The 13,146-nt window shown below is 41.0% G+C and overlaps 1 protein-coding gene across 1 annotated transcript; it reads right to left on the bottom strand.

The window, feature by feature from the left end:
- Positions 1-1,522: 1,522 nt before the first annotated feature.
- LOC127779965 (BTB/POZ domain-containing protein At2g13690-like) lies at positions 1,523-4,676 on the bottom strand. The gene is made up of 2 exons (XM_052306898.1): positions 3,746-4,676; positions 1,523-2,628 (listed from the first exon to the last, which is right to left on the bottom strand). Exons 1-2 carry the CDS (start codon positions 4,511-4,513, stop codon positions 1,702-1,704), a joined length of 1,695 nt encoding a protein of 564 aa, XP_052162858.1. The 5' UTR covers positions 4,514-4,676; the 3' UTR covers positions 1,523-1,701.
- Between the last annotated feature and the right edge of the window lie 8,470 nt (positions 4,677-13,146).

Consider the following 13,146-nt stretch of genomic DNA (forward strand, 5'->3'; position numbering starts at 1 on the left):
ATTAATTTTTTAAAACTTTAAAAATATATTATTATGATTTTTAAAGCAAATTTCATATAGAAAACTTTTGAAAAAAAACATACACCGTTTAGTAGTTTGGGAAGCGTGTGCGTGGAAACCGAAACAAACAAACTCACTTTCACCTCCCCTAGAGCAGAGAGAGGAAGAAGGGGATCTGATCAGTGGACCCCCACTATTTCTTATTATTTTTTCTAGATCAAATTGTCACGTCAATGTCACATGGGTCGAAGACCTAGTCAAAGCAGCCATGTAGGCGCCACGTCAGCCAAATCAGGGATAATACTATTGAGGATCTTGTTTATATTGGTTTTAAAAGTTGGAGGATGGACTGTATCTAGTTTTTCGGTTCAGGAACGATTTTATAACTCGGTAGCAGGACGAGGCACCTCAAATATACTTTTACCCCCCAAAATATACTTAAAAGATACTATCTTCATCTTAAAATGTAACTATTTCTAGCACAATACCTTGTCCTAAAATAAAGCTTTTTCTCCACCTACCTCCTCTCAACCAATCACAACCATTCCCCTTTACCTACTTTCTCTTTTCAACCAATCACACTATTTCTTTAATCATTTTTTACCTATATTTATATTTTTAATAGCCGTGCCGTCGGAGGAAGTAAATCAGTACTAGACCTGTTTAAAGGACAGCAATATGGACAATATCAACCTGCCCACTCACAATATGTGTGTGTGTATACAGCCATAGGATTCATTCGTTTATTCACAAACTTCACTTGGTCCTCTCAAAATGAAAAAAGAAAATGCATGCCTACAGTTCAGCTTGATTAGATGCCTCAAAAGTAACTGAAGGAAAAATACTTCCTCTCTTCAACGTGGCACCGGCACATTACACTTGTATTATTTAGAAAGCAACGGTCCAATTTTAATTGTTACACTCCTCCATAATAAGATTAGGATGCATCAGGAAAATAGTATCGACTTTTTCTGCTTGATTTCGTCAGTTCTTTCATGCTGAATTCACCGGTGCCCAAAGTAGCCGTTGCCGATGGGTCGTCAGGTGAAGATGTTTGCTCATGTTGGTACTTTGGACAGCGCACACTACGATCGATCTGTCGTAGGCATTGCCAAAAGTTTTGCTCAAAAATCAAACAAGATTAGCATTGAACTGTGCGACTATTTGAGATTTTTTACTTTCCCCAAAATCTCAACTGGAATTGCTCGGTGTCTACAAAGTTTCTACGTAGAGGGCTAAGTCAAAACTTTAAAGTCGTTTTACTCTCGATTTGCCCCAAATGGTGGTTCAAACTTTACAGTCGTTTCACACTCATCACACTCAAATCAATGGCAACATTCAAGAGGTAGATTCAACATGAAACAGTAATTTCAAGGCGATTTAGGCAGTGAGATAATAGCTTGGTTAACTTGGAACGTCATGGCAATGTGCAGTCCAATAAACAAAACTAACCACACTAGCTTTGTTTTTTTCTTACTTTGATGTCACAAGGTTAACTGTAATGAATCAAGAAGGCTCAAACTTAACATACACACACCAAAGCCATCCATTCCTCAAAATAAATTTAACAAGCTTATGCACATACAATCGAAAGGGCTAAACTACGGTAGACATCATTCACCTGATCACCCCTACTAGTTATTCCAACAATTGCAATTTTACAAGTGGTACAGACAGCATATACTAGTAGTAAAAACATTATCACTGACCTTCTACCGATGATCTAACGAAGGACCTTCTCCACCATACCTGGAAAGCTCTAGTAAGGTTCGGGCACTCCGATCCTTTGGATGCAAAACACTGAAACCACTCCTCAAATAGACACTGCTGCTGCTTGAGTGGGAGGGTTAGTAGGGCCTGTCCTAGATTTTCCTCCAAAGATCTTACATCCAGACCTTTGGAGCATCGCTGAAGCCAGCCGAAATCAAGCAACATCGGGCTGAACCATCCGTAGAAGAGGAGGCTCCTCAGCTCTCCACGGCACTGAACTTTTCCTTTGCCGAGTGCGATGAAAACACTAGCAGATATTCGGCTTAGTTCATACCTCATCATGGGTGATGCCTGCTCATGTATCCTGATGAGCCTGTCTTGCTTTGCCCACAGCTCCACAAACTCTTCAGCCATGTCAATATTCACAAGAATGTCCAAGAGCCAGTTGAGGTTCTCTGTCTGCTGAGAGATTCTCTCAATAAATGGTTTACTGCCCTTGATAACTAATGCTTGAGCAGTGTGGTTTGTAGCCTCTGTTGCTTCGTCATAAAGATCCACTAGTGAATTTAAACAGGCATAACAGATATTATACAGGCTCTCTCTGTTTAGCCCTGCCATGTCTTTTTGGTAGACAGAACTTTTGCTTAGAAGGCCATTTACCAAAGATTGCATATCTTTTCTTGCACCACTGTTGGTGCTGCTCGTGACTGATTGGATAAGATGCACTGTGAGGTCTTCTGAGCTGCTCCAGCTGTGAGGCCGCAATCTAGCCAGAACATCTTGGGATATTGCTTCATCAAAAGTACATCTTGCAAAGAGATTCTTGAGCTTCTCCTCCTCGTTCTCATTCCATGGAACTGCTTCTATGTATGACAAACACAATTTAACTCCTCTTTCAAACATGATTGATGAAGACACCTGCAATTAAAGCATTAATAAACAAATTATGTACGTGATTAATTAGTTGGCATTTAATAAACTCATTACCAATGCAAGAAAGAAGCATTTAATAACATATTATTCTGTAAATCCCCACTTGAGAAATATACATGCTAGAATTGAAAAGATGTTACAAAGATATTGGACAGCAATGGTGGCTGCTTTATTTGGATCACTAGATAGCAATTATGGGCAACAGGAATACTTGCTTTTAATTGCGGGCCTAGATGCATTCAAACCACTAAATGCATTTGTAGCTGACTTTCATAGCTGTAGAATGTGATCTAATGGACATCAAGCCATAGAATGTGTATGGTTACAAGACTTATAGTGATTGTATTATTATCTAATCCATGATTTAACATATTAAACAAACAATAACAGCATGCAAACAATTCACATAGAAAGTGAGTGATCTACAACATCTAATATGGTTATAATTATATATTTACATATCACTTTGCATAACTTACATGAAAGCAATGGTTTAATAAAAGCATTAGATGATATTAAATCACTAATATCCCAGGTCAAATGCTTCTCACACAATCATATCATATTAGTTTCACTCGAATGCTAGAGCTATCGTTGTTTGGCATATGCTGATTATAAGCCGTAACGGCTTATCAGCGATCAAAAAATATTCCGTTCGTAAAACTTTATATATGTGAACTAGTTAGCGATTTAAAAGCCAATGCTGGAAAAATAAACTACAATGAAAAAAACCTCATAATCAATTCAAAAATAAAGTTTCCAAATTAAATTTCGGCAGTGGCTTATAAGCTGAAAGGCAAACGCTGGGGCTCTAACTTGTGCGCCTATCAAAAAAAAAATGTGAAAATGAGTATTTTGGTAACACCACACTGGATATCTACCACCAAAATGGCTTCGGAAAATGAACATCTAAGGAACACAACATCAATGTACCATGAATGATTGTTTGGTTGCAATGCCCACTAAATTTCCTGCCCTGTTGTGGGTAACAAAATGCCATCCATTATTGCAAGTAGTACTACTTCTTTTGCAACCACATCATGCTACTAGTAACACAAAATCAATTAAGAGAAGCTGCTTAAGCTTAATTCGTTTCCCTCACCTCGAGCACATCAATGGAGCGCGACACGCCAGCGGCGGCGAGCCACCGCAGCGGATCAGGCTGGTACATGAGCTCGACGGCGGCGCGGAACGCCTCCACATTGTCCACCCCGTCCACCTCGATCCTCCTGCCGCTCCCTCCTCCGTCACCGGCGGGCCCGCGCGGCGGCGCCATGGCGGCGAAGAAGGCGCTGCTGTCGCAGAGCACCCCGGAGTCGAGCTCCATCACCACGCACGTACTCCCGTCCCTCCCGCGAAGGAAAAGCCTCAGATCCAGCGCCTCGTCGCCCGCCGCATCCGCCTCCGCCGACGCCACCACCAACGGCGCCACCGCCGCCGACGTCTCCGCTGGGACCACCACCGTCTCCGCCGCGGGCGTCACCGGCGGCGGCGGGAGCGGGAGCGGGAGCGGGAGCGGGGTCGCGGAGTCATCGAGGTCGATGGGCGAGACGCGGCCGGGGGAGAGGATGCGGCGCGGGTCGATGAGGCCGCCGAGGCCGGCGAGCCTCGACGACGTCGGCGAGCTGTGGAACGACGAGATCGAGGGGGACTTGGGCGGCAGCTTATTCCTCCCGGCACCACCACCCGGCGCCGGGGAGGAAGACGCCGCCGTGGCCGGCGGCGCGAGGGAGGGAGGGAAGGGGCGGAGGTCGGGGCTCTGCGGGACGCCAGCGAAGGAGCAGCACCAGCCCCGGGGCGTTCGCGCGGCGGACCCCGCCGCACCTCGGCGCCGCCCGCGGTGGTGGCGCTGAGCCCCGCCGCCTTCCATCCTTGCCGTCGCCGGCGCAGATCTGGGTGGGGCGCGAGAGAGAGAGAGAGAGAGAGAGAGAGCTAGGGTTCGGAGGCGGCGGCCATGAGAGGGGAGGAGGGAGAGGTGTGATGAGTGGAACAACACGGGACGAGAGCTCTCTCTCTCTCTCTCTGCTGCTTCTTTCTCTCACTCTGTGCTGTGGCACTCACTGTGCACCGCGTGGGATTGGTCCATGGGACAAGACTGGTAGGTGGGGCCCACTGTAAGTGGGGTCCTTTTCCTCGGATACCGCGGGCGTGGTGTACGGGCATCACGAGAGGAGCTGGCACTGCACTGGCAACTCAACTGGGCAAGAGAGGGTTTGCGATCGTCTGCGTCCGGGGTATGGGTATGGGCGTATGGCTGTGCCGCTGCCGATCACACGGAAAACGGTCCTAAACGATACTCGGGAGGTTCCAACTCCCCCACACGAAAACTGGTGGTACCCTTTAAAACGTGATTAATTAACTATTAATCTCAAAAGCTCGAAAACTCGATTATTATAATTTTTTAAAACAGCTTTCCTATAGAAAACTTTTAAAAAGAATATACTTCCTTCCGTCCCATAATATAAGGTATTTTAAGTGGATGTGACACAGACAGGATGTGTCACATCCACCTAAAATCCGTTGTATTATGAGACGGATAAAGTATTGTTTAGTAGTTTAAAAAGCGTGCGTGCGAAAAAAAAGTGAGTTGGGAAAGAAGGAGAAATAACACAACCTTACTCTTATAAAAATAACTTTAACTTTTACTTCCGGATATAGTCCCTCCTTCCTAAAATTATTTTTAACTTGTTCCATACATATGCATATATCTCTACTATTATAAAAATTAAATATGTTTTTGACTGTACTTTGGAACATCATCCGTGTATGAGTCGGTTTCTAAGTCCGTTTGCTTTTTAAATATAGATATGTATTTGAGTCGGATTTTAAATTCATTCGTTTTTGGAAATAATGAGGAATCTTATAAGAAATCTCTTTAAAAAAACTTAAAGATGATCGGACTTATAATTGCAACTCATGATTTTCTAGAAAAATATATATCCAAGTGAATTCTCACAACGAAACTATTATATATATATCTACTGTTATAAAAATTGAAGATACTTTTGCATACGTTATCTTTCTTTGAGTTGGTTTTTAAGTTCATTCGATTTTAGAAATACAGATCCATATTTGAGTTGGATTTTAAGATCATTTGCTTTTGGAAATATAAAAGGAGACGTATAAGAAACCTCTTTAAAAAAACTCGCATACTAACTTGAGATGAAATATAGACTCCTAATTGCAGCTTATGATTTTCAAAGAAAAAAAATATCCAACCGAATTCCCACGGTGAATTTTACCATAGCTAAACCTTATAACAATAATAAAATTAAAATAGTATTTACCGTTGCAACGCACGGGCATTTTTTCTAGTATGTTATAAAAATTGAAGATGTTTTTGTTGGTAGTTTAGTACGTCATCCATGAATTAGTCGGTTTTTAATTTCGTTCGCCACTGAAAATATAGGAGCAGTATTATAAGAGATCTCTTTAAAAAACTTGCATGCTACTCAGCTCATGATTTTCTAGAAAAAAATATATATCGAAGCGAATTCTCACAATGAATCTAAACCGTATTACAGTATTTCTCACTTCATTTACCTGTAATGCATTATTCTCTACTTTCACAAATAGAAGAGTCCAAAAAATAACTTATTTTGGGATGGATGGAGTAAAAAAATATTAGCCTGTTTGGTAGAGCTCCAACTCCTAAATTTAGCTCTAGGAGTTGGGTCTGGAAGTGGAGTCGTGGAGCAACCTAAACCCAGCTCTAACTCTCTAGTTCATTTTGTGAGAGAGCTCTACCCAGCTCCGCTCCCATTTTAGATGGTGCTAAAACTATTTGGCTGAGTTCTAGCTTCAGGAGAGGTGAAGGTGGAGTTGGAGCAGTAGCTATGCCAAACAGGTCAGACTATCTTCAAAACACATTATTAAAAAAAGAGTAAAGTCCATTACCGGTCCCTAAACTTGTATCGTTGTGTCATCCCGGTCCCTAAACTCGCAAATCGACCGTTCAGGTCCTCAAACTTGTTCGACTGTGTCATCCCGGTCCCTAAACTTACAGATCACTCGTTTAGATCCTACAACTTGTTCAGTTGTGTCACCCCGGTCCCTAAACTTGGATTTAAATATCATCTGGGTCAAATAAGACAGTCTAAAGACTTTATATTTAAAAATAATTCATAACTTTTTCATGTGAATTCTAATGAAGAAAAACTTTATATCAAACTTGTAGCCCTCGACGCGATCTACAACTTTGTAGTTGAATTTTTTTTATTTTAAGTCATTTTTTGTCCCAAAATGTAATTTTAAAATTAAAATTTCAAAATATATAAACATGCAACAATATTTTGGGACCTAAACAGTTTTAATTCAAAAACTTTTCAACTACAAAGTTGTAAGTCGCGTCGAAGACTACAATTTTGATATAAAGTTTGTCTTCATTAGAGTTCACATGAAAAAGTTATGAATTATTTTTTGATATAAAGTTTTTAGACCGTCCTGTTTAGGGACCGGGGTGACACAACTAAACAAGTTGGAGCTAAACGAGTGATCTGCAAGTTTAGGGACCGGGATGACACAGTCAAACAAGTTTGAGGACCTGAACGGTCGATTTGCGAGTTTAGGGACCGGGATAACACAGTGGTACAAATTTAGGGACCGGTGATGGACTTTACTCTAAATAAAATGCACGAAAGCCAGGACCTAAGCATAGACAACTGGCTAAGAGCGAGGCCATCCTTTCATGCTAGGCATGATTTGGATTCAAACAGGTGAATTCAATGAAATTAGATGATAATCTTGCCCATACAGCATGTACACTTTATGTATCTATGTACATTTAGGCATACATATGTACATTATACTCAGGCCACATGTAACCCCACGTAAAAGCCACGGACACTATTAGGGTTGTAATATACAAAAGTTTGCACATAAGAACAACAAAATATATGCGTAAAAGAAAAACTGTTTGTAGACAACCTAAAATGTATAAAAGCTAAGAATTCACTAGTACAAAAACTGTGATAGGTATTTTCTCCTATGTTCCGGTTTATTTAAAACCGACACTTATTGATCGTTTCCTACCTCTGTGGGATAGAAAAAAATAAAGGACCACCATCTTCGTACAACTATATCTGTCGGTTCAAAATATCCCGGTTCAAAGGCATCCATAACATATTATAGGTTCTGGTTCTTTTAAAAAACTGACACCTATGAAAAACTAAGCCGAGCCATTGGTCATCGGGTGCGTATTCCTTTTAACCCCACTGAGTCAACCCGCGTTCATCGTCTCTCTCTCTCTCTCATACATTTTGTCGTCCCTATCCCCTCCAGCTCGCCTTCGTCGTCAACGCCACCACCCGTCGTCATGTCCCCCCCTCTTCCTCCTCCTCACCACATCCATGCCTCCCCCCCTCCTACTCGCTTCCACCTCTATCCCTGCTGCCACCCATCCTCACAACCTTCGCTGCCTCTACCACCCATTGTCCTCTGCACCACATCCTCGCCTGCTCCCAGCTGCCCTAATCTCTTATTGTTTAAGGTGTATGAATCTTATTAATGATTTACTAGTTTACTGATGCATATAACATGTAAAAAAAAGACTGGCAATGGAAATGGTAATATCTCAATGCTATACGTGACAAATTGAAAACATATTTAATTACTATTATATTGGACGTAGGCTACCACTTAGAAGATCCAATAATCAACAATCTCACCTAATTCTAGAAGAAAGTAATAGCATACAGAGCAGCAGGGGTGTACTAAATTTTTAATTGGAAAAATGGCCATTTATATAAGAGAGCCATAGCTGTCATAGTGCCATAGCTCAAGAGTAGCGAGACAACAGATTCATTAGGGATTTTTTTTTCTGTCATTCCAGTGATTAGTATTGCCATATCATTAGCATTCATATAGGGCTGTGAGGCATCAGTAATACTTGAAATTGACTTGCTATGAAACACAGTAGTCTGGCAACATTTCTATGCAGTAGCACACTGAGCACTCGGTTGGACAAGATCTGGCGTGAACAATACCTCGCTCACGGCGAGAGTCCGACCACTTACTTTTGCAACCGTTGTCGGAGTGGCGCCATGGATGTGAGCAGGCACATGAGTCAGCGATCTGGAGCGAATGGAGCCTTCCTGGGCAACACACCTGCACCATAGTTGCAGTCTTCCTGAGCTCATGATCTGCTTGACATCGACAGGCAATGGCAGCGCGGGCGCTCGACGGCGTGCAGGGGTGGTTGGCTAGGGCAAGCAAAGGCAGATTAGGAGGCTGTTAATCTGGTCATGAACTTTTTTGATTATTTTGCGATTTGTGAAGATCGAGAGAGGAAGGGAAAAGGGAAATGCGGCGGCAAATCCAGCCACATCCTCTTAAATTGGTATAGATATATATCGGGAATTTTAATATTGTAATTTGCAAAGTATACAGTTTCGTCGTGTTTGCAAAGTGCTAACTGCTTTTGCAGATTGTGAGAACATTTCTCCTTTCCATTCGTTTTTCCTATGGTCTGTTAATTCACTCTACCACACTGGTCTATAGGCCACACCTCTCCTTTTACCGTCCTCTGCCATCACCCCTTACCTGTAGATAAAACCTTCATAGGTACCTGTTCTGAGCCCTTTGTTGGTGCTGGTTTTTTTAACCAGCATCAATATAGGGGAACTAGTGAGGATAACTATAGGGCACCCAATTTTATTTTTACATGCGTGAAAAACCTAAAAACATAGTATTACTCCCTCCGTTTCACAATGTAAGACTTTCTAGCATTACCCATGTTCATATAGATGCTAATGAATCTAGACATTATTATATATATAGATTCATTAGCATATATATAAATATGGACAATGCTAGAAAGTCTTACACACTGTGAAACGGAGGAATGACATATTTCCATAGGCAGCCATGGTCAAGTATCGTTTCCCACAACTCACAAGATTTTAATACCATTTTACCTCTCTCTCCACCTAAAGACTTCTTACCATCTCACCGGAAAACACTTATTGTCTTGGAAGCAAATACTATTCTTTTGATACTTCTATATTCGAAACATATAATCCATATTTAGATCAACAACTGAAAATTTTATTAACTACAAAATTATCGATCTCATTTAGATGATCTACAACTACAAATTATTGACCTCAAAGAAAAATGTAATCAACTCCAAATTTGTATATCTCGTCGAGTTATACAAATTTGATATAAAGTTTATCTTCATCCAATTTCATATGAAAAAGTTAGATAAAAACAGACATATGTAAGTGGTGTCATTATAGGTGCCGGTTTTAATTGTCGATTGGCACCTATAAACTCATAGAGGCTGGTAATACCCATACATAATACCCATATATGACGGTTCACAGTAAAAACCAACACCTTTAACATCGTTTATAGGTACCAGTTTATTATAATAACCAACACCTATGACTTGAGAGAACTATTGGTGTAGGTTTTTTTATGGACATGCACCAATAAGTAATTATAGGTGTTGATTCTTAATCTTATCCGTTAAAAGATGAAAAACGCTTCATAGATATCGGTTTTAGATACCGGTACCTATATGACCGGTCTATGTTGTGTTCTGCACTAGTGGCTAGCATTGTCACAGGGTAAAATGTGTTATGGCTTCATTGTGGGCCAAGCATGATATGGTTGAACAAGGTCGACAAGGTGCTGATCGAGAATGATACGTGAAAGCCAGATCTAAGCATAGACTACTGGATGGCTAAGAGTAACGCCATATTGTCATGTTAGACATGAATGCATGATTTGGAATATGCAAACTCGTGACTTCAAGGAAATTAGATAATGGTCTTGCCCATATATACAACACGTATACGTTATGCATATACGTACATTATACTCTAGGTCACATGTAACCGTGTGTCAAAGCAATAGACACTATCAAAATCATAGTATATATAAGAATGTTAAGTTCTCACATAAAGACAACACAATATGGGTATATAACTGAGAAGAATTGTGTATAGACAACCTAACTACTTATCATGTATAAAAGCTAATAATGTTTGATGTGCATGAATGTTATTAACGGCTTATTTGTTTCCTGATGCATAAAATGTGTCGAAAATTTTGTTAGGCGATAGAAATTGTAATATCTCAATGCTATACGTGTCAAACAGAAAACATATTTAATTACTGTTATATTGGGCAGTAGCTACCAGCTAGAAGGATTCAATAATCTAGTCAACTAGATGATTCTCCGTACTTTGCTGCGGAAATTACTAAGTAACTTTTAATATTTTTTAATAATCAAGCTAAAAGTAAAAATTATATTAGTTATTAACAACAAATAAAAACTGGTTTGTCAAACTATGTTAAGAGAGAAATAAATCTAGCAGACTATGTATGAGATTGTAGATGAAATATATGATGTTGCGCGCTTTGATTATATGGATGAATATATGGTAAATATTATAAAAATATTGTGAAAAATAATGTGAAGTAAGATAATTGTATGTTAATTTGTACTCAATGAATTATAGATGATGTTGCATGCTTACATAAGTTTTGTATGTAATTATTGCTAGTGGATGATGAGGTGCCATATTTGAATGTTGAGCTTTAGAATTAGCGGGTTATAACTTTATAGTAAGATAGGATGTGGAATAAAAGTTACTATTATATTGTTAACAACTCATTTTTCCCTATTTTCTTTAATTTTTCCTCGTACTTTTCATACTTCCCCTATTCCCCCTAAATTTGCCTCATATCCCCCGCCTTCATGTTTTTCTTTCTTTTTTCACCTCACATTTTCACCGGCCCATGTGTCACAAGAGTGCTCATGCCGGTCTGGCATCTTTTTAGGTTGTGCCTTGACCGAGGCCTTGCACGCGGGGCAGCACGGTACAGACCGCTGCTGCTGTCATGCCACACCACTATAGAATCAAGGAGTTGATTTAGATTTTGTGATGAAAATATTGGTGGTTTGCTAATGTTAATTTGGAGATTTTATAAGATGGTTGATTTTGTGAAGTGGATGTTTTCGGTTGACCCTGGCGGTCAGACCGGCCGAGTGCCGCTGGTCAGACCGCAGTGTTGCAGCGGTCAGATCGGCCGGCCCGACAGTCTGACCGGCAAGATCCTGATTGATGTCGGTTTTGGGTTGTTTTGTTGGATTTGGATATTACCTTCGGGGATTTGGCTTCTAGATGGTTTCTATGCATATGGATACTGTTGTTATACTAATGTGAGTCAAGTTGGGACGAACTTAGGCTCGGAATATGGTTTCTTGGTTGTTGCATGTGCAAGTGTTGCTTGAGACCTTGGGACAGTGTTGCCGATGATAGATTATTGGAGTCAACTTGGGAGAAGTTGATGTCCAGGGATCAAGAGATCATACGGGATACTAAAGGCTAGAGGACAATGCACGTGGTGATGAAGAAATCCATATGGTATACAAGAGGGATTGTGTACGTATGGAAAGAGGAGTCAAATTTGGAAGGGAGTCCGAATTCGGGAAGTTTGATTGAGATAAGGAAAGAGATGAGTTGTTTACTTGCAAGAGAGGGTTTCCTACATGGGTTAGGAGTCCTAAGTTGTGTTAGATTCGTGGGCTTTGCATAGCCTACCTCATGTATAAATAGAGAGGGAGGGTGAGGCCTTCCAGTATCGATTTTAGAGAGACTAGAGTTGAGAGAAAGTTAGGGTTTTGAATTTAGTTTGAGATTTTGGTGAGAAGTGTTGTTGGTGCACTTTGTAAACACTAGTTGATGCAATAAAGTCAAAAAGTTTCAATCTACATCTTCGAGTTTGTCATGAATCGGTGTTTCTGGGCCCTGACGGTCTAACCGCACGTGCGCGTGTGGTCTGACCGGTGGGATAGCGGCGGTCTGACCGGTGAGGAGTTGGCGGTCTGACCGGCGGCAAGAAGGCGGTTCGACCGGCGGCGATAGGACTTCATCGTCGTCTTCGTTCGAGGGTAATCTTTAATTCCGCAAAAGATTTTTGGGTTTTTGGTTTTCCTTACCATTCACCCCCCCTCTGATAGGTTATTTTGGTCTTGTGCGATCCTACACTCTCCTTAATTCTAAGTATACTATAGAATATATAAAGAATCTATAGTATATTTAGAGCCTGTTGTAGTTCAGCTCTACATCTTGGTGTGTATTGAAATGAATGATGAGAGGGCCATTTATAGGTGGAGGTGCCTTGGGAGGATAGAGTTTCTTCCAAGCATCCAATGAGCATCTTCATCCTCCTAGTGCCAGGTGTCCAGCTTATGATGGTTTCCACCGGTGAAAATGGCTATAACCATCATTGGGGAGCGGTTTGTTGCCGAACGCAACCTGGGCCTAGGGCAGCAGCCTCTGTCATGGTTCGGCTGAACTCCGGCCGGCTTCTTTGGCTCCGGTTTTCACCTGGACACTCATTTCGGGCCCCTCATTATATTGGTATGGATGTTTGTCCCATTTGAAGGTGTTTAATTGGGTTTTTGGTCCAAAACTCTATAAGTTCGGATACGAGTTTGATTCTCCTCCTCCTTCATGTATATTTCTTCTCAACTTAGATAGTTTGTCA

The sequence above is a fragment of the Oryza glaberrima genome, chromosome 7 (assembly GCF_000147395.1).
Source record: "Oryza glaberrima chromosome 7, OglaRS2, whole genome shotgun sequence".
Lineage (NCBI taxonomy): Eukaryota > Viridiplantae > Streptophyta > Magnoliopsida > Poales > Poaceae > Oryza > Oryza glaberrima.